This window comes from Macaca nemestrina, chromosome 4 (assembly GCF_043159975.1).
Source record: "Macaca nemestrina isolate mMacNem1 chromosome 4, mMacNem.hap1, whole genome shotgun sequence".
Lineage (NCBI taxonomy): Eukaryota > Metazoa > Chordata > Mammalia > Primates > Cercopithecidae > Macaca > Macaca nemestrina.
Window position 1 is genome coordinate 3785533 of NC_092128.1, and position 27144 is coordinate 3812676.

Here is a 27144-nt window from a genome sequence, read left to right on the forward strand (position 1 = left end):
GGCTCAGGTGGGAGGATCACTTGATCCCAGGAAGTCGAGGCTGCAGTAAGCTGACATCATACCACTGCACTCCAGCCTGGGAGACAGAGCAAGACCCTCTCAAAAACAAAACAAAACAAAACAACAACAACAAAAAAGAAAGAAAAAACCAAAAATCCAATCTCATCAAATCTCACCTTACTCAAAATACTGCAGTAGTTCCACTTGGCTGAGAATAGATACATAATTCCCTACCTGTATCTGCAGGGCTCTGCCTGGCCCCCAACCTCTGTAACCTTAGCACAGAACACACTTCTCCCTCTCTTTTCTCCCCGGGTATCTGAGCTACTGGTTTCTTGTTTGTTTGTTTGTTTTTGTTTTGAGATGGAGTCTTGCTCTGTCACCCTGCTTGGAGCGCAGTGGCATGATTTTGACTCACTGCAACTTCCACCTCCCGGGTTCAAGCAGATCTCCTGCTTTTTAGCCTCCTGAGTAGTTGGGATTACAGGCGCCCACCACCATGCCCGGCTAAGTTTTGTATTTTTACTAGAAACAGGGTTTCACCTTGTTGGCCAGGCTTGTCTGAAACTCCTGACCTCAAGTGATCTGCCCACCTCGGCCACCCAAAGTTCTGGGATTACAGGAGTGAGCCACCATGGGCTGCTGTTTTTTCTTGTGCATCAAACTCACCTTTCACTTTTCCACTAGGGTGTTTTTGCAAATACAGCTTCATCTGCTCTTCACCTGGTAAATGCCTGACCATCTTTCAGGTCTTACTTGTCATTCTGTTAGGGAAGCCTCCTGTGTTCTTTGACAAGGTCCAGCTCACTTGTGCTGAGTAACTCACCCCAAGCCAGAGGCTGAAGATATCAGCTAACTGTTTCTCCCAGGCTGAGAATAGACTGGGAGGTTCGTGGGCTGGTGATGCCTCCGGAGGCTGGCATGTCACTTCTGCCACAGGTACTGGCCAAAGCAGGTCTCAGGTCCAGCCCAGACTTGGGTGGGGCAATAGACACCACCTCTTCTTGGAAGATGGCAAAACACTGCAGTCTTCTTTCGGTCTTTTTTTCTAACCTGCCACCCTATCCATGTAGGTTTGCTTAGCACATTGCATTTCTCCTTTCTGGAACTTGTAGATGCTACTCTTTCATCTGCAAACTCCATGAGTGATGGTGGCTCCTCCCACTCATCGTTACATCTCCAGCACCGTGGGACACAGTACTCAGAAGAGAAGTGTTTAAAGTTTGTTGAAATGACCAAATGAAATGCAACCATGCTCTAGGTTAACCTGAAAAGACAGCTATGTTTCAAATGAGGATGGTTTACAAGCCTAAATTATCCATCTTGTAAGCCTTTGAAACAACCTAACACGCACAAATAGAAAAGCTTAGGAAATGATGGTGCATCTGCTTGATTGGATGTTACGTAACAGTTTTTAAAATGGCAACAACCACACTCAAGTTGGGAAAATCCTTATGATAGAAAAATGAATAAGAAGCAGTGAGGAAGACGGAGCATAAAGAATGCATTCCCATGGCTCAGACACCCAGTGCTGTGGCTGGGCCCTCCCGGGAGTGCACACTCTTTGCCCCAGGAGCTGTGCTCTCTGGTTTCCTTCCTGGAAACTCCTGCTTGTCCTTGGAGGCCTTCCCCAGGACCCGAGTGACTGTGCATTCCTGTAACTTTCTCTTTCTCTGCAGCAATACTCAGCTCGCCGAGCTTGTTCATGGGGTCTTTGCGGCTGGGTTGGGACCCTCGAGGATGGGGCTGCGGCCTCCCTCACTGCTGCGCCTCCCACACCTGGCCCGGAGCAGCACAACGTTCAGAGAATGTGTGAGTGTCCTGAGCCTGCTGTATAATCCCCACACACAACCCCCATTGTTATTGGCTTCAATAGCAGAAGTAGAGCCTCCCTGTTCTGGGGGCCCAAAGTCTATCATCAAGGCATGGGCAGGGCTGCGTCCCCTCTGAAACCTGGAGGGGTGGATCTATGCCTGACTCTTCCAGCTCTAGTGTTGCTGGTGGTCCTGGACCTTCCTTGGCTTGTAGACAGCAACGCGGTCCCTGCCTCTGTCATCATGTGGCCTTCTCCCGTGTTGTGAGGTCACCTCTCTGCATCTCTCCTCTTCTAGAAGGTCCCGTCCTTGGATTAAGGCCCTCCCTACTCCAGTATGACTTCATCTGAATCAATCCCATCTGCAAAGACCCTATTTCCAAATAAGGCCACATCCACAGGTACTGGGGGTTGGGATGTCAGCATATCTTTTTGGGGGACAGAAGCAGCCAACAGGGCAAGTAAGGAGAGGAGGAAGGTAGGAAGGAAGGAAGGAAGGAAGGAAAGAGGGAGGGAGGCAGGGAGGGAAGGAAGGAAGGAGGGAAGGAAGGAAGGAAAGAAAGAAGGAAGGAGGGAAGGGTAGCTGCTTTTGGGTGTGGTGAAGCTGAGATTGGATTCCAAAGCCCCGCTCCTTCCTGCACCTGCCCGAGCCACGGGCACCACGGCGGCCCTGGAGGATGCTGCGAGTCCATCGTGGGCCCTGATATTCTGTGGGCGGTGGGAGATGCTCCTGAGTTAGTCAGGCCTGAGGTGCCCAGGAGGCCGTGCACAGCTGCATCCAGCTCACCCCGGCCTCTGCGCGGGCGCAGCTCGCCCTTGGGTTTCAGCCTCTTCTCATGGCTTCCTCGTAGCACAGAGCGGGGCCCGCCACGCTTTTGGATGTCTAGAGACCAGGCTTGAAGAAAGACTGTGGCATCAGCCATTTCTACTCTGGGGAGCAGGAGCTGGGGGAGGGCTCCTCCGGCACGTTTGCCTTGCTGGCCTCCTGCAACTGTGGGAGTCAGGGCTTCGTCTTCCCTCAAAGGAGTGTGGGCACAGCCATGCAGGAGATGCAATGTGGGTGGAAGGAATTGTGTGAGCACTTTAATCACCACCATCATAGTACCGGGGCTCCTGCCTTGCTCACAGAAACTGCTAGAAAGTTGTTTGTTCTGGAGATGAGCCATGTTCTCTGAGGTACCAGAGAAAGTGGCCCCTGTACCCCTCTTTGCCGGCCAGCAGCACCCGCTCCAGAGAGGCTCAGGGTGCAGGAGAGCTGCTGCTAGCTGGTGCACCTCGGGACAGGGAGGCCCCCATTGCAGAGCACACTGACCTCTTGCATGTCAAAGACATTTGCAGATCTAAGGCCTAACCCAGACCCCGACTCAGAGTCTCCAAGGCTGGGACCTGGGTCTGTACTTCTAGCAGCTCCCCGCGTGGTTCTGACGTCACCTCTGCTTGTGGCGTAAAGGCCACTGGAGGAAAATCCACATTGCCCACAGCTCTTGATGGCTTGGTTCCCATAGCCACTCCTGCTGGTGGGGAGAGTGGCCCAGACACCCTGGAGGAATGGAGGCATGGCATCCATCACACATGAGCTCTCTGGGGCGCACGAGCTGGGACTTAGACCTCGGTGGCTTCCTGGCACCTTGCTCATAACCTTGAAAATGGCAAATGCTTGGACATTCATTGATCCCTTCACCTCTAGGGACATGCAGCCCCTGTGGGCATGTGCAGAGTGTGGGCAGGAGTGTTGTGGTGGCGGGGCCCTGATTTGTAGCATCTGCCTATTCCTGTTGTGTAAATGCTCCCACCCCTGTTGATCCGGGCTACCTGTGTGGTGTCACTAACTGTGGAGTTGGGAAGCAGCGCGCACGCCACCTGCTCTTGCAAGCCCCTTGAGATGGCTCTGGTTCCTGAGCCACCGGGGGCTCATCTGAATCTGTCGTGACATCTACCTCCATCTCTTTCCCATTTCCAAATCTTCCAAGACAGAAAGGGAGGGAGAAGGAAGGAGGCAGCCAGAAAGGCAGGGGCTGGTGGGCCCAGCGGGAGGGGGCTTGCCCTCTGGCAGGCAACGTGACCTGCCAATCCCCCCATGAGGCCCCACTCCCGCCGCCTGCTCTAATAAACTCTAAACTCCTGTGATTTAAGTGAAGGTTTCAGATTAACATTTAAATTAATGCCGGACTGGAAATCTGGAGCCCAGGTCGCTGATGTGACTCTGTTAACTTGTTCTGTGACCTGGGGCGGAAATTTAAAATGATCTTTTCTCGTGGAGCGGCCCCTCCGAGGGGAGGTCAGGGATGGCAGGCCTGGGGGCCCTCCTGTCCTGTTGGAAGCCCGGCACCTTCCCTTGCTGACGGGGCCACCCTGACCCCAAGAAGCCCTGCGTGGCCTGGGTGGGGGAGCGTGCCCTGGTCCTGCCACTGCCACACCTATGCTTAGGACATTAGGGGCTGCTGCATGACAGGTGTGCACTCCAAGGGGCTCTGCCTTTACATGGCCTGTCTTGGTGCTTGTGAAATGTGGGTCTGAAATGAAGGCAGCAGAAGATTAAAATATGGACCCAGAGAGCCCTGCGAGCTGAGCCCACTCGCTGGCCCCTTTCCACTTCTGCCAGCAAGTCCAGCCTTGGGGGCTCCAGGGAGCCAAGGACACCCACAGTGATCACAGCACAGGGAGCATCCGGGCTCAGGCTGGGGCAGCTGGGCAGGAGCCTGGGCACAGGTCTGCAGGCACAGAAAGCAGAGAGATGCCGAGGAGAGACGGGGTCCCCAGCTTGTCACTGGGCCCAAGTTAGGGATTCCAAGCAGCCAGTGGGGTCAGGAAGGGGACAGCAGGTGTGGAGTGGCCATGTGTGGGGCCAGGAAGACGACAGCAGGCGTGAAGTGGCCTACAGACTTGTGCAACCCCCTCCCTATGATGGGAGAGACTCTGGGTAAAGCCGGGTGATGCTCACCCACAGCCCAGCAGGGTTTGACGCTGGGCACTTGATGGCAAGGCCACATTCTTTCTGTTGGCCAGCACTGTCTTCTGCCAACCAGGCGGTGAGGATGCACCATCTCCAGCTCCTGGGTCCACCAGGAAGGGCTGGAGGTGGCTGTCAGGGCAGAGGCCACCTGGGCCCCTGGAAATGCTGGACTGGGCCCACCCTGGTTCTCAGGGAACCTTCACACCTGGCTGACGGCCACCCTCTTGGGCTGTGCATGGCTCCTCTGAAGTTGGCCTGGAGGCCAGGGGCCACCCCTCCTTTGTGCTGACCGCTTTGGCCTCTACTTCCAAGACACCATTTCCCACCATCTTCCCTCTCCCAGGAGCCAGGGTAGAGGACATCAGACAATCCCATCCCTTCTCCTCCTACTCTCGTCTGAAAGCTGCGCTCCTGCTGTCCTCAGGGGTCCCAGGCGGCCCCATTCTCAGCAGTAACATGGTCACCGCCGACTCTTCCTAGAGGACTCCTCATCTGAGCCTACTGGGCTGTCCACCACCTGCGGGCCCAGGATTCTGGGCCCACACTCCCCTGGCAGCCTTGGCCCTGCCTGGCTAAGATCCCCCACTGGGGAGCACTGACCACGGAGGATCCTTTCTTTTTCCATCCCAGAGGTAGAAGGTGATGCTCGTCTGTGTGAGTGTAGTGAACTCAAAATAGCAGTGGCTTAGACAACCTGGACACTCGTCTCCCTCTCGTAAGGGTGGAGGGTGCTGTCCCAGTCAGCACAGAGTCTCCCCTTGCAGGACCCAGGACCCGCCTTTGAGTTCCTCACGCTGACATCTCCCAGGGCACCCTGGTTCTGGGGCCTGAGCTGAGATCCAACCTTTAGTGGGTCAGAGAGGGCGTAGGGTGAGCACTGGCTCTTCAGGAAGATTCCAGAACACATGGTTGTAGAACCAAGTTACAGGCCCTGGCCTAGCTGCAAGGGAGCCAGAAAGGAAGTGTTTATTCTTGGAGCTGTAAGTCCTGCTCCTAGAGAAGAGGGGCTTGGCTGTGGTCAGTAGCTTTGAGCCCCTGTGCACTGTGTCAAGTACAAACAGTAAGTGCTAATGGGGACACCTGAGACACAGGTTTTCATGCCTCTGCCATGGAAACTTCCTTCTCCTCCTAGAAGCCTCAGAGAGACAGGCTACTCTGTCAGAGACCTCCAGGCCCCAGAGGAGCCCAGTGACACTCGTTAGATGTACTGCTCAATAACAGGTAATCATAGTGATCAATGATCTCTCACATCGATTGAAGGTCACTGACCCCTAAGAGCAGGGTTGGGAGGGAACGCAGGCTGTGGGCCTCCGAGGACTGAGTGCCATCTGTGTCCTCAAACAGTGGCTCTGCTGATTTCTATAGCACACTGGGTAGGGGAGACACCTGGGAAAGTCCCTCCATCTCTCCAAGCCATGTCCGTGAAATGGGGATAGTGCTGGAATCACCACCACAACGTCCTGGAGTGTACCAGGGCATGACACGTGGAATGCAATACCCAGCAACTAAAGGCAGTGAGCATGCTGGTGTTCCAGCTTCATGCTCACAACTGGCCTTTGACCTCGTCCACACAGCCTGTGCCCTCAGTGCCAGCATTCGGACACAGGATGAGAAGGGAGCACTAAACGCGGTATCAACTGTGCCCAAGTCATGTGCTGGGCAGAGAAAGGCTATGCTGTTCTAACAGGGACCAAAACACAGACAGAGGGAGAGTGACTCAGATGGAAGCTTTGGGTCTCATTTCACAGTCAGGGGAGCGGTCCACACGGGCGGGCAGCCTCTGCTCGTGGCCGTCAGGACACTGACATCGCTGTCTCTTTTCTCCCCCATCCCTTTGGGCTGGCTCTGACATGCTGACTTCCATCCACAGACAGGAAAGCCAGAATCCGTTTTTGGTTCAGCAAATGAGGCTGACGTTGGACACATCACTTCATTTATCTTTTATTTGTGAGAGTTCAGACCCAAGGGCACAGCTCAGCTGTCTCCATTGGGCAGCCATGGCCTGGGGAGAAGGGATTTTAGGGGACAAAGCCAGCTGCATTTCCCATAAAAATAAATTTCAGAGAGTCCCCTTTGACTTCAAATCCAGCAAAAATGTATCTTTTGGAGAAAGGCCTAGTTTCGACCAACTTTTCTCACAGTGCAGAAGCTACTTGGGTGTAATTATTGCAACCCAGAGGGGCTTCCAGGTCCCACGGACTCAGTGGATGAGCGTCTGCTGTATTTAAGGAAAGGACCTGTAGTCCCAGCTACTCGGGAAGCTGAGGCAGGAGAATTGCTTGAACCTGAGAGGCAGAGGTTGCAGTGAGCCAAGATTGTGCCACTGTACTCCAGCCTGGGTGACAGAGCGAGACTCTGTCTCAATAAATAAATAAATAAATAAATAGGAAAGCACATTTTAAGGCTGGACATGGTGGCTCATACTTATAATCCCAGAACTTTAGGAGGCTGAGGTAGCAGGATGTCTTGAGTTCAAGACCTACCTAGGCAACATAGTGAGACCCTGTCTCTAAAAAAAAAAAAAGAAAAAAAAAAATGAGCTGGGTGTGGCAATGTGTGCCTGTAGTCCAAGCTACTCAGAGGTAGAAATGGGAGGATGGCTTGAGTGTGGGAGGTTGAGGCTGCAGTGAGCTGAGATAGTGCCACTGCACTCCAGCCTGGGCAACAGAGTGAGACCCTGTCTCAAAAACAAAAAAGCACATTTTAAATGTAAAAGTAGATTGTATATGGTTTTGAAAACACAAAATACAAAAGGGAACATAAAAAAAAGTCTGTCTTGCCGTGTTTGAAAACTCTGCAGAGGACGAGAGTCCTCCCCAGGTCCTGGGCACATCGGCACTGTCCCTGTTCTAGCTGGAGGATGGCACAGAGGAAGTCACTCTGCCCCTCCCAGAGAGGCCACCTGCACAGGCCTGGCTTCGGCTCTCTTCCTCCTCTGATCACAGCTGTTTTGTGTCTTGTTTAGCGTGCAGGGCCCTGATGGATGAGGTAGAGCACGACATCACCAAGGCTCGGCAGAAGAAGGCCAAGGTGGGCTCCTTCCGAATCAATCCTGATGGGACGCAGGAGAGGAGAAAGGTAGCGGAAAAGATATTATGTGCCAGTGTATAATTGCGGATATGGGCAATTACCAACCATTTATCCAAACAGCAGTTGGTCTTAATCTTCTAACCTTTCTCTTGTTCAGGGTATCAGCTCTAAATTGCTTCTGAGTCCTGGGGGACCCAAAGTAATCTTTAAGCTTGAAATTGAAGTATCTCTCTCAGCACCTAAATTTTGTGTCTCGTCAAGTCGAAAGACGTTTCGGCACTGTTCTTCATCAGAATAAAAATAGCGCATCCATGGTTCTTGGTGAGGCCAGCAGGGGGCCCAGAAGAGGCCAAAGGGGTGGCCTAGAGATGCTCGAAGCAGAACGGCCCCCTCCTGGGTACCACACTCCCTCCCCTTCCAAGAGCTGCAGATTTCTAGTTGGGGGTGCAGGTTGTAAGACCCACTTTCTGTAACAGACGGGACACTTGGCTATGGAGAAAGAAGAAATGTTCTTGCACAACCTAGAGAGGGGCTCCCCTTGAGGATCAGAGGTGGTGAGTGGGGTGCTGGAAGGATGGAATCTAAGACACCAGGAGGGACCCATTAGGGGACACCTTCCCCTCTGAGCCCTCAGGTACTAGGTGCCCAGAGCACATAAGCCAATTTCAGCATCATTCTAGGAGAAATATTAACAGAAAGGTGTTCCCCAATATATCCCAACTCACTCAAAGCTAAACAGAAGTGGGTCTGGATTTCTTGCAGCTTTCTTTTGTCCTGGTGCACTGCACCTGCCTTAAATAATGCAAGCCAGGCTGTCTGTGTGGGGTCCATGTCTTCCTGGAGCTGTGTGCCCATCCAAAGAGGACAGGGCAGGAAAGGAGAGTCACCGACGGGTGCCGTGGTTGAACTGTGGGGCTGTGACAGGCAGCCCTTACCGAAAGTGCCTCAGGCTTCTAATGCGCCTCAGTTATGAATGAGGGAGGAATTTCCATCCACAGGTCAGTACCTCTAAAGGAGAGTGCTGGGCTCTCAGGAGTCCCTGTTGGGTGTGTTGCCTCCCCAAAGGCACACTCAAGGATGAATCCTTCAAGAGGCATGTCTGGCAAGTCCACCGGAGGGACCCCGTGCAGGCCCACTGGCTGCTCTGCTGCAGGTCTGACGCCTGCACCCAGGAATCTCAAGGTCCTTTGTGGTCACCTGAATGCAGGACATGTGCCTCCACAAAACCCAGAACAGTACTGGTCCCCGATACCCGGCCGGGAGCTGATTCCCACTGTCAAGCAGGGCCAGGGAAGATGTGAGTCCCTGTCCGTGTGTGCATTGTGTCCATATGTGTAGGTGTGGGGGTCTGTGCCAGCTAGCATGGCTTTGAAGATAAGTTGAGTCTCAATACTTCAATAACTCCAATCTGGGCTATCAGACCCATCATTAGTGCTCCTGGGCCAGCAGAAAGGAAGTCTTTCTCTACCGGGCCGACAAAGGAGAGCCAAGGAAATGACTGCAGAGCCCTGAGGAAGGGGCTGGAAGGGGAGGAGCCGGGTAGCCCTTCTTTATTGACAGCTGCTGGGCGACAGTCTTTAAGTGATTTTCTAGTCCTGACACTGACCCTGCAGAAAGAATAGCGTCTCTGCATTACTGATGAGAACAGGGGGAAATCAGGCTGAGTGGCCACAGCTCTCACAGTGGATGGAGGGCCATGTGGGGATTGGGATGGCACCAAATTGTACCTTCCACCCTCCTCGAATTCGCACCTCATCCTTGAGTGATGTGACCCAGGAGTCCACGTATGGGAGTCCTAAGCCTTTCCAATGTGTCTAATACCAGAATGGAATTAAATTTGCCTGGAGAAAATGGGCCACACCCTCCCCTGCTTTCTGTTGTCTTGAAGGATGTTCCACTTCAAGGCGATCAAGTTGAAATGACTTTTCTGATTTTGTCAGGAACACTCAGTCTGCAAAGCAATTTGAAAGCAGCTCGGCTGCTACATTCACCAGTGTGCCCAGGGCAATCTCAGAGTCGCAGCTACAAGGAGCTGGTGCTGATCTCAGGCGATCTTTCTGCCTGGGGCTCCTGCTCAGTCAGAAGTAGCCCAGGCCAGCATTACACACAGACTTCTCTCTGCAAACATGGCGCACCCTGTAGGCGTGCATGTGGGTTCCTCGTGCTGGAGAACTCGTCTTTAAAGCCCTGGTGTTGGGGAACAGCGTGGCCTGGCGGTGGGGGTGTGGCTCAGCAGTTCCTGCCTCTGGCTAACTCACAACGCAGTGACCCCATCACGTCCCACCACTCCCATGCTTCAAAGAGCTGCACCATCTTTCCCAGGAAACTTCTAGAAGGTCTCTCATCCTTCCCACTTAGAAAACCCTTCCTTGCTGTGATTGACATTCCTGTGGCATTGTTTTCTTCTGCCAGCAGGCTACTTGGCCAAACTCGAAAGCAGGGGATCTGGCAGTGTGAAGTCAGCTCTGCCCTTGCCCCGCTTGGACTGGGATGGGGGCCAGGCTGGTGTTACTGCGGGGGCCACTCTCTTCCTTCCACCCAGCACCTCACAGAGCCTGTGCTCAGCTTGGCCTTCAGTGAAGAACAAAAGAAGGTACACAGCTGCCAAATGAGAGGGTCTCAGGCCTCCGTCATCCTGCCTGGAGGAGCCTCGAAGCCAGAGGTGTTCCCAGCCCGGTCCGGCTGGCCACAGGGTGGCCGGACACCCTGCCTGCATTTTCCTCCTTTCTGGACTTCAGTCAGGATGGAATGAAACAAAGGCCGTGTCCTCAGAGCTGAGGGTGCTGATGCCACAGGGTCCTTGGAGAGGCTGTTCCTCTGTGAGAGGGATGAGGCGGGTTCCCCCGAGAACCCGAGTTCCTAAGGGGAGCCAGGGGAAGAAGCAAAGCGAGTGAGTGGCCTCTTGGGCACTGTGCAGACCCTATGGGTGCAAAGTGGCCTGTGTCCATACCGGGCTATTCTCTCCGTCTAGCCTCAGGCTGGGGTGGCTCTGCAGAGGGCAGTGTGGACAGAGGAGATGTGCAAACCAGCTTCTCTCAGGTCAGGCATCCCTTGCTTAGAAGAAGAGTCAAAGGAGGCCCCCAGAGAGCGGCAAGGCAGAGGGCTGTGGCTGCAGGCAGGCCTCTGCCCACACTGGCTCAGTCCCCGGTGTGGATGTGGGGCTTGGACAGACACAGATGAGGGCCAGGTGCCCATGAGGGTCTGCGTGTCCTCCCAGCAGCAGGCGGGTCTTTGGGTCTGGCTGCGCCGCAGGAGCCCCGGGATATGTGGGGATCCCGCTTTTTTTCTATTCTGTGTACTTTGCTACTAGCCCCATTGCAGCTCAGACAGAAACCCCCCAGCCCCAGGGGTGTGCAGTGGCTCTTTCCACGTGAGGCCCAGCAGTGAGGCCCCAGCATCGGTCAGGAAGCTCAGGTGAGCCCCGAGGAGCAAGCAGAGGTCTCCACGAAGAGGATTTCCATGCCCACGTCCAGGGCTGCAGGAATCGCGCCCCCAACCTCACCCCTGTTCTGACCTTCCTCACTTGGCTCCCTATGCCCGCCCATGGGCAAGAGGTGCCCTGACCATGGTTAGGGGGTCACTCCCTGGAGCCTGGTGACTCCCAGACCCCTAGGTCCAGAGAGCAGCTGGCAGAACCAAGCAGGACTTGCTCTCCCTCTGGCTCCCCTGACTCCCCTACCCAGCTCCGCCTTCCCTGCCTGACAGTACTCAGCCTGGCAGGGAGGGAGTCAGCTCTCAGGCCCTAGGGCAGGGGTTGTGAATACTCGCCAGGGAGCATCCCACTGCACGTTCCACACCGGCTTCTAGGATTTTCCCGGCAGAATTCTCTCCCCCCACCCTGCCCCCGCCACGGCAGCCGGCTTGCAAATGCAGCATTCATTGGCTGCCTTCCAGTAGAACTTCCCCTCCACTCCAGTGTTTCCAGAACCTTCCCAATAAACAGCCCTGGGAGAATCCCAACAAAGACAGTACTGAAAGGTCCCGTCAAGCAAAGCGTTCCCTCCGTAGGGCTGCCGTGGTTTCTGAGCACCAGGGCTGCTTACCTGCCTTTGAGTGACGGTTACGGAGGCCCGTGTGAGGCTGGAAGACTTTCCTTCCTGGAAAGGACCTCAGGGCGTGTGGCTCCATCCACACTCTACTCCTGGCCAGCTAGGCAGCAAGACCCTTGAGGAACCGTGCCTCAGCTTCCCTTGAGTTAGACAGAGCAAGACCCACTGGACGGTCGCCCCACACTCAGCAGACTGGGGGTGCTCTGGGGAGCCTCAAAGCCAAGCCCGGTTGGCCTCCCTTCCCATCATCTGAGGCTGACCCTCCAAGCAGGCTAGAAGGGAGGAAGCTGTGGGTTGTATGGTGCGGGGAATGATTAGAAAATAATGCATATTATTCTAATCAACATCATTCTCAAGCTAGCTCAGAAGCCTTCAATGTTACCAACTTTATGGGACAGCCTGTAAAAGTACAGCGGACGGAAGCTGTTTAGTAATACACGATGTACATAGATCTCAGGGGATTGATTGCCTTGCTCCATTGGAAACATTCTCCCTAGTCAAGGATTTTAGTGCTGTTCTCCTTGAGAAACGAAATTCACGTGCCCCGTCTTGCTCGATGTTCGTGATACGCAGGGAGCGCGTGCTCCGCTCGCAGAGGTCTCTGTCTTCAGAACAGCGGGAACGGCGAGGCTCTGTGGGGGAGCGCTCACTACAGTCGAGTTCAGAGAGCTGCCTCCTCGGGCCCCAGGCTGTTGGTGACAGGTGGGAGACCACCCCCGCTGCCACAGTAGGTGGGACGTCTTCACTTGATAGCTCCTCAGCACTGGCACAAAGCCTCGTCTGTTCAGCAAAATGCAGCCAGCATCTCAGCACTGCGGTTATTTCCCTATTATTTATTTGTTTATTAAACAGATTGGATTAATGGCACTTTTTCCTGAAACAGAGCAACACAGCAGAAGACAATTTGGAGGCAGTTACTTCTCATTTGCTTACCCGCCTCCTTTCCCAGTGACGAAAGGCCGGCCTCCTGAATGAGGGTACGCACGCACTGCTGCTCTCAGGGCGGCACCCAGGGTCGGGGGGCACCCAGGGTCAGGGAGCTGGAGTCGAGGGGCTCACATTTGCTTTTAGATTTTGAGCCTCCGAACTCCAGTCACTGGATTCAGGATCACCAGCACAAGGTGTGTGTTACCCACAGGGACCCAGGAAATGTGTGTTCACCGAGGGTATCGTAAATGATGAAGCAGAGCTCAGGGGCATCCTCTGCCTTGGCTGAGTGTGAGAGCAAGGCCTCGCTCTCTACGAAAGTTGGGAAGTTCAATCAGAAAGCACCAACAGCAGCAGTGAGGACAAGGCCAAGTTTGTACCAACGCCTCATGCTTCTTTAACTGAAGTTTTAAAAAACAACTCTGGGAAGTAAACAGGGCCGCTGTAATTAACTTCATTTTAGAAATGCAGATGAGGCCCAGAAAGCTTTAGTGACTCACTTCATTTCGACAAATTAGTATTAATTTAATTTGCTGATAAGTTAATTTAGACAAATTCCAATCCCATTTGCTAGCGCTAGAATGAGGAGAACGAGACCCCAACGCACGGTGCTTTGGCAAGCTGAGCACTTGAATTAAAGGACGTTGGAAGCCCTTTGAAGTTTTCTCAGAATCCTCAACTTTCTAACCTTGTTTCCTCCTCCAGCCCCCAAGTGCAGAGAGACTCTCTCTGAAATTTCCTTATCCGACTTAGGAAACTTCTTTCCAAAAGAAATACAATTGTCAAGATCTCTTCCCGAGGAATTTGATCAAATAACCAGGAAAGATTTAGCCACCAGAGGAGAGAAAAGCCTAAAGGTCGCCACCACCCCCAGACAGACTTTTTGTCTGTTCTTCTGAGGGCAGCTCAAAGTGATGACCTGGGAGGCTTTGTCACATGAGAAGCAAATCTTTGTTCACGGTGCAGTTCTACCCCTCACCTTCCCGTAACTTGTTGGTCCTATTCAGTTTCCTAAGAGAATCATTGACAAGATAATATCTGCCTCCTGGGTCCATTCATTTCTCCTAAGAATCACTGGCTATCCCTCTAAAATGGCCCATGGCCCCCCACTTCCTTCTCCTTCATGAAAAGGATATTTAAGTCTCAACCATCTTGCCCTTGTTGGAGTCTCATATTTCATATGGCTCCCATGCTAACACACATTAACGTTTGTCTGCTTTTTTCCCCTATTAATCTGTTTTTCAGTCATTTCAACAAACCTTCACAGGGAGCAGAAGGGAAGCCTTCCCACTGCCCCCACACTATTGACAGAGCTACCCCATCCCATTAGGTACTACGAAACAACAGGGTACTATAACATCCTGGAGCTGTGCAGTGCGCAACCTGCACAACTGTACATGGACAAAATGAGAGGGCGGGCTATTCTAACAGGCCAGTCAGGAGGTGCAGGGGAATTCAGTCCATCAGCAATTTTCCTACTCACTAGAGGGCCATGAAATCTGTGTAGTGGCATACAAGAATGTAGAAATATATATTAAATATCAGAGTACATCTTATATAAAAGGAAAGTATGTTTTGTGACACTTTATGTAATGAGTTTTGGTGTAAGAAGTGGGTCATGTCCAAAAAGTTGAAAGCTACTATAGCAGATGGCTGTCCCCAGCATGATACAGTAGCCTAAAGGTATTTCATTTGGGAAGATTATTAATACCCAAACAATGCTGCAACCATTCCTGACTCCGTCTGCAGAAAGAAAATCAGAACATCTCTGAATCCTGATATTACAGCAGTGACAGCTTTGGTTTAGCGGCCTACACTTTCTATGGACCAAGGAACCACAGCTGGGCAGGATGGAGTGGGGAGGGGGACAAAGAAAGGCGCCTGAAGCCGGCTCCTGGACCCTGGTGGCAGCAGCCTTGGGGCTCAGATTCCTACCGATGTGCCCTAGCACTGGTCTCCTTTGGATCAGCACTCCGGGTCTATGTGTGGTGTGGACTAGGGGAGGAATTCTTGCCCGATAGGAGCTTACACTCTGACCCAGAGACCTCAGCAGCCGCCAGTGTGAACGCCACGTGTTAGAGAGTGAAGGGTGGATGGTGCGGGGTGGGCAGGAAGTGAATAGGAGGGGCGCGAGTCAGCCCACAGTGGTGCTCAGAGCAAAAAAGTGAGCAGCTTTGCATGGGGTCTCTTTTTTAACGAGGATATTTGTCCAGCAGCCCCGACCCCCAGCCCCCAGAACTCCCCCTCATATCTCATGGGTCAGGAGGGCCTCTAACGCCTGTGGCTAGACCAACTGTGGGGCAAGTGGGGCATCCGCAGACGCCCCTCAGATCAGTCCAGACCCAAGCTTGGGGCCTTGTAGGGGCGCGACCTGTCCTGGGCACGTGAGGAGGGGCGGAGTCTGGGATTAGCAGGAAGCGGGTGGGAGGGCTCTTTGGTGGGCGGTCCCCAGATCTGCCACAGTTCAGGGTCACACGCGGGCGAAAGCAGAGAGCTCAGAAGACAGTGAGACCAGCCTGCAGTGTCTGAAAATTAGGTTGGTGACAACAGTCCCTAGTACTTACTTGCATTTTCTTGCAAGCACAAGAGAAAGGGATGGTGTGCAGATGGGCAGCAGGGCTGGAGGCCACACTTAGCAACCAGGAGTTTCAGGGACTACTCCTAAATTGTTTCACAAGGGTTGTTGGCCTATGGATACCACTGTAATACGTAAATTACTTCAGCAACAATTGAGAAACATGATGCTGCAAGAAACTGTTGTTCACAGGAACCTGTAAATTGCCATGTGAAAAAGTCAGAAGGGTATTTTCCTGTTATTAAGTGCAAAAAAGAGGTTATTAACCTGTACATACTGATGCCCTCTTACGCGTCTGTATCTGTTCGCTGCAGGAGGGAGCCTCAGGAAATACACTGCAGTAGTCACAGTTCTTGTCTCTCCGTATTACTGCTGAGCTTCTTTCTTTCTTTTTTTGTTTATCTTTAAAAATTTTTTCTATGATAAACATATTACTTATGAATTTTAAAACATAAAGTTTTGAAGTTGTTGTTGTTGTTTTTAGAAATCAAAAGAATTCCATGATAATGTAGAAATTCCTATTCTAAAAAGTAGCATTGTTCTTCATAAGATGGAAAGCTATGCACAGACACATGATTTTGTTTTGTTTAAAATATTCAACAGAGGCTGGACGCGGTGGCTTACGCCTGTAATCCTGGCACTTTGGGAGGCCAAGGCGGGTGGATCATCTGAGGTCAGGAGTTTGAGATCAACCTGGACAACATGATGAAACCCTGTCTCTACTAAAAATACAAAAAAAAAAAAAAAAGTAGTCGGGTGTGATGGCGCATGCCTGTAGCCCCAGCTACCTGGGATGCTGAGGCAGGAGAATCGCTTGAATCCGGGAGGCAGAGGTCACAGTGAGCCAAGATCGTGCCACTGCTCTCCAGCCTGGGCCACAAGAGCGAAACTCCATCTCAAACAAACAAACAAACAAACAAAAACCACAGAAAGCTGTGATGTGGCCCTCACTTGATTTGTCCAGCTTCACTCCTGGTGGTGTCACTGGCCCTGGAGCAACCTCAGGAACTGATGCAATCCTCTATTTTTGCTCCTTGCATGTGTCCTTTGATGCTTTGAGAGTCCTCGGAAGGAGGGGCTGGAGGGGAGGTAGCTTCCCCCTTTATCTCTGCTGCTACTCTCTCTTCTTTCCATAACTCTCATTGGCCAAGGACCTGCTCTTCTGAGACACGTGGGTCTCATCTCTCAGCCATGTAGAGGACATGAGCAGATGTTAGCATGCTGAGTAATAAATAGCCCTGGCTCCTTTACTTACAGTCCTCATGTTCCTTTCCTCTCAAAGAAGAGCAAGAGGCATGAACAGGTGGATGCCCTGGTCCTTGTGTCCCTAGGACTCAGGGTTGTATACATTTTTAATTTGTTTGGTGGCTTTGATTGTGTACCATCTTCTATTTTATTTCTTTTTTATCTTGTTTAAAAAGAGAAACACCATCACTCATTTTTATTTAAATTGCTGGCATCATTCTTTACTGAGTGTGTTTGTCAGGATAGTTTAAGAACCATAACACCGCCTGGTGTCAGTGTCAACGAGAGTTGAGAGTTGACTTCTTGCTTATGTTGTAGTCTAGTGTCAGTTGGCAGGGGGCTCTGCTCCACTTGGTCATTCAGGGACCCAGGCTCTTCTGTCTTGTGGCTCCTCCTCCTGTAAGCCCCACAGTCCTCTTCATCCAGCAGGTAGATGGGGAGAGAGAGCATGGAGGATTCTGTGGGAAATGTTTACAGGCAGGGCCAACAATAAGGGGCCTTGCTTCTACCCACGTTCCATGGCTGGGACTCCAGCACATGTCCTCACTTAGTTGGAAGAGGGGCTGGAAACAGTCGAGCTGTGTCCAGGAGGAGGATGAAGTGGAGTGTGGTGACCATACAGCAGGTCACTGGTCACTGGAGAGAAGCCTGGTAGCATGGGACAAAGAAAGGCACCTCAGTATGGCCCTGGATGCATTTGGTAATCTGAGAAGTTTCCTGAAACCTGTAACTATAGGTTTCAAGCACAGAGCAGCCCGTAGGCTTGCTAACCTCCCAGTACTGCAGAAATAACCTGCCCCACCCAGGACCTGTCTGCTGCAGTGGGTGATCAGTCGTCCACAGCCTCCCCTTCCCTGGGGACTTCACTCCAGGTGACCACAGGTAATGCTGCAAGTCCCTGTTTTGCCACTGCATGCCATGGATTTACAGCATACCATTTCAAATGGCACCTGGACCCCACTGCCTCTGACCCTTCCAGGTGAGGCCAGCCCAGCCCAGAATCTCATCCTGGAGGGTTTACTACCTACAGCCAAATCTTGCACCAAATAATGTACCTGCCAGCCTCCAGTTGCAAATCTCAGAAACACCTGAGCTCTTTTAAATGGAAAGGAATTTACCTGCCTCTTCATATCACAACACCCTCCCCATACTGATTCCCATGGGAAGATGTTGTAGACTTCTCCAGAAAATCCCGATGACCGTAAACCGTGCTTACCAGAGAACAGCAGAATCGGTGAGAAGTCGGGCTCTCTGTCCACCACCTTCTAAATCACAGAGGAATGCATCCGACGACATGGCCCCAATCCTATAGAGCCCTCCAGGTGCAAACGAGTCTTGGAAGCGTAGGGTTTTGCTTTCCAGCCTCTGCAGCCCCGTGGAAGGCAGGATGGGCCCTGAATGTCACCTCCCTATTCGAAGCCTTCTGGGATTAAATCAGGCCCCGTCTGTGAGCAAGGAAGGGAGAAGGCGTTTTGGGGAGGCAGCCGGTTGGACCTGTCTCATGGTATGTGCTCTGCTCATTCCCGGCTTCCTTCATGTCCTTCAGTAAAGCTTTTCTGTCTTATTCCTGTGGATTCTGTACATTTCTTGAGTGTATCCTTATGCCTTATGTGTTTGGCTGCCATTGTGCCTGAGTGTGTGCACCTACCTGTAAGCTCTTGGCTTCTCCCATCTCTGGATCATGATTCATCTGCCGTTGAAATGCTCCCTTCCTCCTCTCCCAAGTGATCAAACATTAGCAGAGAGAAGGCTCTCCCCTGAAGCTTCTGCTGCTGGTCCGGCGCAGCTCACCTTCCCGGAGGCAGGGCACATGGGAACAGCTGGCATTCATAGTCCATGATGATTGGAGCCCTGGCACCAATGCTGGGTCCATCCCAGAAGTACTTGCATGCTGACCGGGCACAAAGGCAGGAGCCCCACAGATGTTGGATTGGCATTAGGGAATTCGGGATGCAGGAGTGTTTTGCCACTTGTTTGTTTTTGAGCGGAGCCTTCTCCCTGCCCTTTGCAATGTGCTGCGCATCCAGCCGCCTTTTCTGCTGAACACAGTCCCGCTCTCACATCAGCCAGGTCACCACTGGGCTGTCGCAACCTCCCTTTCCCCGAGCTGAGGTCCTGTGCCCACCAGAGCCAGAGAACCACCGACCTCCTCAGTCATATCCTCCCAGGAAGATAGGTGATGCCCTCCAGTGTCCCTTGCCCATAGACACCGGGCCGAGGCCGAGCTCTGACTCCCCAGCCTGATCTTTCCTGCCCAGGAGCTGCCCAGTGCCCACTCCCTCAGTGCCCAGAAAGCCCTGTGCTCTGCATGTTAGTTGTGGCCTGACTGTGGCCTTCACTAGAGGCTGGCGTCCCATCACGTTCCAGTCTCCACGCCAGCCCCTTGCTGCTGTGGGGGCAGTAGGGGGCGTTCAGGACCCAATTCTATGAATTGCCCAGACCTGCCACCAGGGCTGCCTGGCTCAGCGCAGTTGGCCAACCCCCGACGCTGTGAGTGGAGCAGGCTGAGACAGCGGCCCCTGCCTGCGGCCGATCCGCCCCGCATGCTGAGGTCTGACGTCATCAGAAAGGCCAGGGTGGAAATTCAAACCTGGGGGAACAGGAGCAAGTGTTTGCATCGTGTGTGTGTGTCTGTGTGCACACAGGCAACTGCACATGTGTGTTTGTGTCTGTGCACGTATGTACACTTGTCTGTGTGTCTATGCATGCACGGTGTGTGTGTGCACATGTGTGTGCATGTGTGTGTGTCTGTGTGCATGCGCGTGTGCGTGTGTGTTTGAGCTCAAAGAGCAGAGACAGGGAAGGCGTGGAGCAGCTGTGTGGCCGGCAGCCTATCTGGGCACCAGGGGAGGCACTTGAGGCCATCAGGAGACTGTGCCTGGGTCAGGGGAAAGGAAGGGCAGCTTCTCCTGTTTACCTGTTTCGGGCCCCTAACCCGCTGGCCTGGGCAGTGCACACACACGACGGGCATCGTCAGAGTCCTGGGGGCACGCAGTGCTCTTCCCGGCGGGGCCAGCAGGGGGACCTTTCCCCCCGGGCTTCCAGGCCTCGGGCGCCACCTCCACAAGGGGTTAACACCCCCTCCCCCGCTCAAACCTCAGGGATTAAAAATTCATGCCGTCCCCAGGGGCTGTGGGGAGGAGGAGGGGATGTGGGGGACACAAAATTAAAAGGGAAAGAGATTATTTTTAATCCTCTTGGTGGGTGCTGAAACAATGCCGGGAGAGCAAAGCCGCCGAGGGTTTGTCCGGTTAGAGCCAGGCATGGAGGACGGACTGTGCCACGGGGAGCAGGTAATTACAAACTGCACGTCTTCCTCGTCTCCACGAGAAATTCGCCTTAATCCCATAGCTATGGCTTCCCCGGTCAGAGGCGCTCAGATTTTCATCATGCTCGGCGCTGTGGACGAGTGGAATCCACATTTGATACCCACTTGGCCCCTCGGGGGTTTCACGCGGGACCAGGATGGAGCGAAGCGCTGGACCCTGCTGGTGCCGCGGGACTTCCCACGCACCGGGCGGCGGAGCTGGCCCCGCTCAGCGCTGGCCGGAGCGTCCGCCTCGCTGCCGTTCGGAGGCGCGCCCTGCACCCGCGGGGAGGTGGGTGTGCACGCCTCGCTTGGGCGTGTGCTTGAACACGTTAACTTTGCGTGGAGAGCCATCGGGAATGCGGCACAAGCTCGTTATGTTTCCCCTCCCTCTCTGGCAAACGGGCATGTTCGGAGCCGGAAGATCCGAGCAGACTCGCTGATGTGCCAAGTTACAATGTCAGACCCTGAATGAGAGGTGCCTGGTTCGTTCCTCCCTCCAGCCGTTCCTGTCGGGCGCGGCCCGGGTTTGGAGGCTGAGCAAGGCCGCGCCGTTTGGGAGGCGCTGTTTCTGCGGCTGCCTGTGTGGTGTGAGCCACACGGAGGTTCTCACTGTAGGGCTTAAGCTTGGTTACTCTCACTGCAATAGAAGATTCTCGAGTGATGTGCAGAGCTTGTATCTGTTAGAAGGACACTGAGTGGGTATCGATTTGGGATTCTTTTGGTTGTAATACCGGTAAAGGAGAAATGAGCACGTTTTGTTTTCTGACTGTAGACTCAGACAGGTGGTGTGTGAGGGCATGCATTTTCCTGATTGATGAGATGAACTTTGTCCGTCGTGTTTCCCAGGGACTCCCAACACGCATGGCCAGGAGACGGTGAGGCACAAGCACGTGTGTGTTGCAGACCCAACTCTATGAGCCAGGCAGTTTTTCCATTGTAATAATATGGGAAGATATTGTAGAGGTATTATGGGATTTTAAAATTCAAGTTCTTTTCAGTTGGATTTGATTGAAAAAAATTCTCAGCAACATATTTTCAGAGGAGGTGGTAGGAACCATAAAATAGAGCAGTGGGTCATCTGGGGTCCTCCTTCTAAAGAGCTGGAGAACACTGTCCAAGAACAGGTGAGAAAGGCAGTGGCCTACAGGAAGATACAGAGCCTGCAGGCACGCACAGAGACACAGCTCCCCTCTGGCAGCAGAAGCCACGAAGCTAGCTTTGTCATCCATCAGCTATAAAGCCAATCATGCTGAATTTTCAGAACCAATTTTTCCTCTCTAAATTTTAGTATCATTTTAATTTATGAAGTATCCTCCTAGACACTGATCTCCGCAAAATCTTATGTATCAGTTTGAGCAGATGTTGACGCATATCCTCTTTATTTGCTCAAGCTGTTAGTGTGGAATCCAGGTTGGTCTGGTTCTCACACTTTAACCCAATCCACGCAGGGAGAGTGACAGTGCGCACAGCAAGGGCCACTCATCTTGCTCAGGGCTTCTTGCTGTTGCTTTTGGGCTGACAGTGGCCAGAGGCCCAGGGCTTAGGTGGTTCTAGGGAACTGGTGAAGCAAAACAAGCCGTTTCCCCACTTCTGAGGCACCGCCCTGGAGCTCTGTCCAGGCTGTCTCTTAGGCCGGCACCCATTGGGCCTGACATTCTTGCTGGGATTCCCTGTTTGCTGTCTGCCTGGTGTGACTGTGTGAAGCTGAATGCAGAGAAAGCTCCCAGAGGGTCAACGTGGGGGGGGGGGTCTTAGGAAACAGAAGTACAAATAAGGAGTTATCCCCTCTCTGAATGCTGGCCGTGTCTCCGTGGGCACAGCCCCATTTGACAGGGAAGTGCCGATATCCTAAGCTGCGGAGAGAGGAAGAGAAGGACACGCTTTGACCAGCCTATAAATCAGGGCTGGCTGGTGGAAGGCTTGGTGGTGTCCACCACCAGACTACGCTGTCCAGACACTGTTTTAAAACTTCTAAGCTGGTTATTGAAGCCTCTCGAACTTAAATGTCATAGCTAGCCTAATTATCTACAGGTTATTTAGATTCCATTTCTTGAATTTCTGTTTCTAAGAACATCAACATTTAGCATAGAAGGCAATTATTTGCCAAGAATTTTGGCATAGTATGAGCCCAAATTTTCCTTTTAAAAAAGCCTTTCTGAAACGAGAAGCCTGTTAACACCTAGAAGAAAGGGTGAACGGTCACGCAGTTTGCAGCATCGGATCTCAGTCGAGGCCTGAGGACGCAGGGCACGCGTGCCTGTGGGAACTAGGCGGGTTGTGTCTGGGGACAGTCAGATTGGTTCTGGGCTCAGTTTATAGCCAAGGATATCAAGTCAAACTGCACAAAGGGTTCCACCTGAACAAAACTATGTGGGAGCCAAGGCAGGGAGGCCATCAGACTGGAGAGCAGAGAGCCTTCATCTCAGCAGAATGACCGAGCCCAAGTTTCTACTTTTGGAGCGAGGTTCTATGCCAGTGGTTCTCAACTGGGGATGGTTTTGTTCCCCAAGGGACATTTGGCAGTGACTGGAGACATTCCTGGTTTTCACAGCTGGAGGGGAGGAGAGGCTCCTGGTATGCAGTGGGTGGGGGCCAGGGATGCCACTCAGCACCATAGTGCACAGGGCGGCCCCACAACACAGGATCACTGGGTCCCCCACAACAGTAGTGCCGAGGATGGAGAAACCCTGTTCTATAAAAGTCTGGAATTTTCTTCACTCAAATCCAGCTGCCAATGTTTAAAGAAAGATGTGGGGTTGTAACCATATAAAGAATGATCTAAGGCTGCCTGGCCTTAGGCAATGGTTCACACCTATAATCCCTGCACTTTGGGAGGCTAAGGTGGGAGGATCGCCTGAGGCCAGGAGTTCAAGACCCCTGGGCAACATAGCAAGACCCCAGTTGTAAAAAACTTTCTTAAAAAAATATAGCTGGGCATGGTGGTCTGTAGTCCTAGCTACTTGGGCAGGTGCAGGGGTCGTGGAGGGGAGAGGGGCTGAGGGAGGAAGATTGCTTGGGCCCAGGAGTTTAAGGCTATAGTAAGCTATAATTGTGCCACTGTGCTCCAGCCTGGGTAACAAAGTGAGACTCTGTCTCCAAACAAACAAACAAACAAACAAAAAACCAAAACCAAAACAAAACAAAAAAACCCTGCTGGTGATGTGTGTTTATTTCCATTTAAAAACCTTTGCTGCCAGTTGTGGACCTCTGACTATAGTTGGGGCCAGTGTGGAGAAAGAGACAGCCAGTGTGGAGAGAGAGACACATCAGCAGGATAGGAAGAGGCTAAGGTGGTTGTGGAACTATGCCCCAAATCCGATGAAGCAGTGCACTGGATTGAACAGTGCCCCCCAAATTTGCATCCACTCAGAAACTTGAAGGGTGGGCCAGGCACAGTGGGTCACGCCTGTAATACCAGCATTTTGGGAGGCTGAGGCGGGTGGATCACTTGAGGTTGGGAGTTCGAGACCAGCCTGGCCAACATGGTAAAACCCGTTTCTACTAAAAATACAATAAATTAGCTGGGTGTGGTGGTGGGCGCCTGTAATCTCAGCTACTCAGGAGGCTGAGGCATGAGAATCGCTTGAGCCAGGGAGGCAGAGGTTGCAGTGAGCCGAGATTGCACCACTGCACTCCAGCTTGTGCGACAGAATGAGACTCTGTCTCAAAAAATAAAAAAAAAGAAAAAAAAAAAAAAGAAAAGAAACTTGAAGGGTGACCTTATTTGGAAATAGAACCTTTGTAGACGCTGTCAGTTAAGATGAGGTCATACTGGAGCAGGGTGGGGTGGGGCAGGGCCTAATCCAGTGACCAGCATCCTCATAAGAAGATAAGATGGAGACACAAAGACACACACCGGGGAGAATGCCAAGGGCCTTGGGAGGCAGAGGTGCAGTGATGCGTCCACAAACAGAGGAATGTCGAGGGTTGCCAGCAGCCACTGGAACTATGAAGAGGGAAGGAAGGACCCTTCCCAGAGCCTGCAGGGAGGTCACGGCCCTGCTGGTGCCTCAGTCTTGGGCGCCTGGCCTCCAGAGCTGTGAGAGAGTGGATTTTTGTTGTTTCAAGGCCCTAGCTTGGGACACTTTGTTACAGCAGGTTAGGAAACAAACACAGGCCAGAGGTGTCTGAAGCTGTGATGGGTGAGGGTGATGGCGGAAGGACCCAGCCACATGGAAGGTTGGAGGCTCAGGGCCTCCAATGTGGATCAAGATTTCATATAGAACATCAGACTTCTGGTTTCTCATGAAAGACTGGGAAACAGCCACTCCCAGCCTCTGGCTACTCACCAGGAGCCGACGGTCCAGTTCCCCTCCTGGGGTCTTCAACACCTCCAGGTTCTGAAGCCCAGAATACTCATGGCTGGGACAAAGTTGTTTTTTCTTAGGTGGAGAAGCCTTGTCTATAACTAGGTCTCTAACAGAACAGGAAGTGCAGGAAGACCAAGATGGCCGTGCTTCAAAGAAGATGGGAATCTCTGATGCTTTGTGGCAGTGGAGACAGTGTCCTGTTCTTCAGCTGGCCCTGAAGAGCCACAGCCTTGCTGTCCTGCCTATGCAGGGCCAGGGGTCCGGCTGACGTTTCTGAATGTCACCGTCTACCCACCCACCCTCTGCTGGACTTGAACTTCCCTTCTCTCCAGTTGGAATGAAGAAGTGATCCCAGCTTGGCCTCCACGTTGGCAGCAGCTGATCCCCCCACAGGGTAGCTTAACCTGGGACAGAGAAGGGAGAGTGACAATGACCGAGAGCCAGCATTGTCAGAGCTCTGTGAACACACTTGCCTGGGAATGGGCGAGTCTGGGCTCCTGGGCCCGCCCGCCACAGTCCTACACGGCCAAGAAGACCAATTTAAAGCAATGAGAGAGAGCGCTGGTGAGGATAGGGCTCCGGTGGAGAGATTTTAATTTTATATTAAAAGGGGTCTTATTCTCCTGCCCATTGTTGAAGTCAAGTCAAAGTTAATTAGGCTCTTTGGGCCCTTCTCATGTCCTTTTTCCTGAAGTTTCTGAAAACATCAGAGGAAAGGAACCCTCTCCAGCCACATGGAGGCTGGGCGTGCGTGTCCTGGAGCGCTCTGCTGTCCCTTCTCTACGAAAATGCAGGATTAATGGTCATTTCTAATATTCGAGGGGGTTCCTGAGGTCCACTCATAAGCTCATCTATTTAGCAAAGGAGCTCTCAAGCTGCCTGAAGCTTTAGGGAAGGAGCCTGAACTCCTTTGGGGCCACCAGGGCACGCCTCAGGAGAGGCTCCTGGAGATCCCTGCACTGGCCCAGCAGTGGCCAGGACCCCTGTGTGTGGCTTTCCAGGCCTTGTGCAAATCAGGTAGGCCAAATACTCACGTGTCTCATGACTCTATGTGGGTTTTCAAATATTCCTTTGTTAAAAATTTTAAGGCCAGCTGCCGTGGCTCACCCCTCCCTGTAATCCTAGCACTTTGGGAGGCCAAGGTGGGAGGATAGCTTGAACTCAGGATTTTGAGACCAGCCTGGGCAACACAGGGAGATCCTGTCTCTACAAAAATACAAAAAAAAAAAAAAAAGTTAGCAGGGTGTGGTGGCGTGTACTTGTGGTCTCCAGTTACTCAGGAGGCTGAGGAGGGAGGGCCACCTAAGCCCAAGAGGGTGAGGCTGCAATGAGCTGCATGATCGCACCACTGCACTCCAGCCTGGGTGACAGTAAGACCTTGACCCCCCCCCAAAAAAATTAATTATCAAAATAACACAAGATGATTTTAGCGAGAGATAAGAGAAAAGACGCATATCTACCTCCCCACCCTGCTCCATTCCCATTGAAGTCAAGAGCCTCGCCCTTGCCAACACTGCACTTGCTCAGACACCAGGCAGCAGCTATGCAGGTTTCTGGCTTCGATGTTTTAAAATAATAGTGAAATCATGCTACGTATATTCCACTGAAGAACGTGGAAATGTTAAATAAGTTTAAATGTTTTCTGCACACAATGGCCTGGCGGTGCCCCCCAAAGTCATGATAAAGCCCTGCCTTCGCTGTGACTGTACTGGATGGAGACAGCGCCTTTATGGAGGTGATTAAGGTCCCCCGAGATCATGAGGCTGCAGCCCGGATCCAGTGGGACTGATGTGCTTACAAGACAGGAGGAGACGCCGGAGCACGCCCTGCCTCTGTGGATGCTTCCCCGGAGGGCCACTGTGAGCCGAGAAGACAGCCCTCGCCAGCAACAGAATCATCCAGCACCTTGATCTTGGACTTCCAGCCTCCAGAACTATGAGAAAATACATATCTGTTTTATAAGAAAAAAATGCTGGGGCCAGGCATGGTGCTCACGCCTGTAATCTCAGCACTTTGGGAGGCCAAGGTGGGTGGATTCCTTGAGCTCAGGAGTTTGAGACCAGCCTGGGCAACATGGCAAAACCTCATCTCTACATAAAGTACAAAAATTAGCCAGGTATGGTGACTCACGCCGCCTATAGTCCCAGCCTCTCGGGAGGCTGAGGTAGGATCGCATGAACCCGGGAGGTGGAGGTTGCAGTGAGCCGGGATTGCACCATTGTACTCCAACCTGGGCGACAGAATGAGATCCTGTCTGTATTTTTTTTTTGAGATGGGGCTGGCTCTGTTGCCCAGGTTGGAGGGCAGTGGTGCTATCATAGCTCACTGTAACCTTCAACTCCTGTGCTCAAGCAAGCCTCCCACCTCAGCCTCCCAGAGCACTGGGACTACAGGCAGGAGCCACCAAGTCCAGCCAAGTTTCTGCTGTTTAAGCCACCTAGTCTACGGTATTTTGTGATAGCAGTCTTAACAGACTCAGGCATTTGGCTTCCCACACACTGTCCGGGTCAACAGACAGAGATCTAACTTCTTTAATAGCATAGCTGCGGCCAGGAGCAGTGGCTCATGCCTGTAATCCCAACACTTTGGGAGGCAGAGGTGGGCGGATCACCTGAGGTCAGGAGTTCAAGACCAGCCTGGCCAATATGGTGAAACCCCATCCCCACTAAAAATACAAAAATTAGCTGGGCGTGGTGACAGGCGCCTGTAGTCCCAGCTACTCAGGAGGCTGAGGCAGGAGCATTGCTTGAACCTGTGAGGTGGAGGTTGCAGTAAGCTGAGATCACGCCAATGCACTCCAGCCTGGGTGACAGAGCAAGACTCCGCCTCAAAAAAAAAAAAAAAGTGTAGCTGCCTGGGATATGGACGTTTTCCAGTTAAGAATACCATTCTACAGATGGACACACATTGTTTTTGGTGTTTTGCCACCAGC

The 27144-nt window shown here is 52.5% G+C and overlaps 1 protein-coding gene across 6 annotated transcripts in view; it reads left to right on the forward strand.

Annotated features, from left to right (window-relative positions):
- The window catches only part of LOC105474961 (canopy FGF signaling regulator 1), an 84766-nt gene that overhangs the window by 17059 nt on the left and 40563 nt on the right, over positions 1-27144 (forward strand). For 5 of the 6 annotated variants that reach the window (XR_003016445.2, XR_011621825.1, XR_011621826.1 and 2 more), the window contains exon 2: positions 7732-7844. Coding sequence is in view for 3 of the 6 variants with exons in the window: in XM_011729904.2 (XP_011728206.1) it covers positions 7746-7844 (99 nt within the window). In the remaining 3 variants the exon portion in view is untranslated. Of the gene's footprint in view, positions 1-7731; positions 7845-19761; positions 19886-27144 lie in introns of those variants that run through there. The other variant, XM_011729905.3, reaches the window with a different exon arrangement.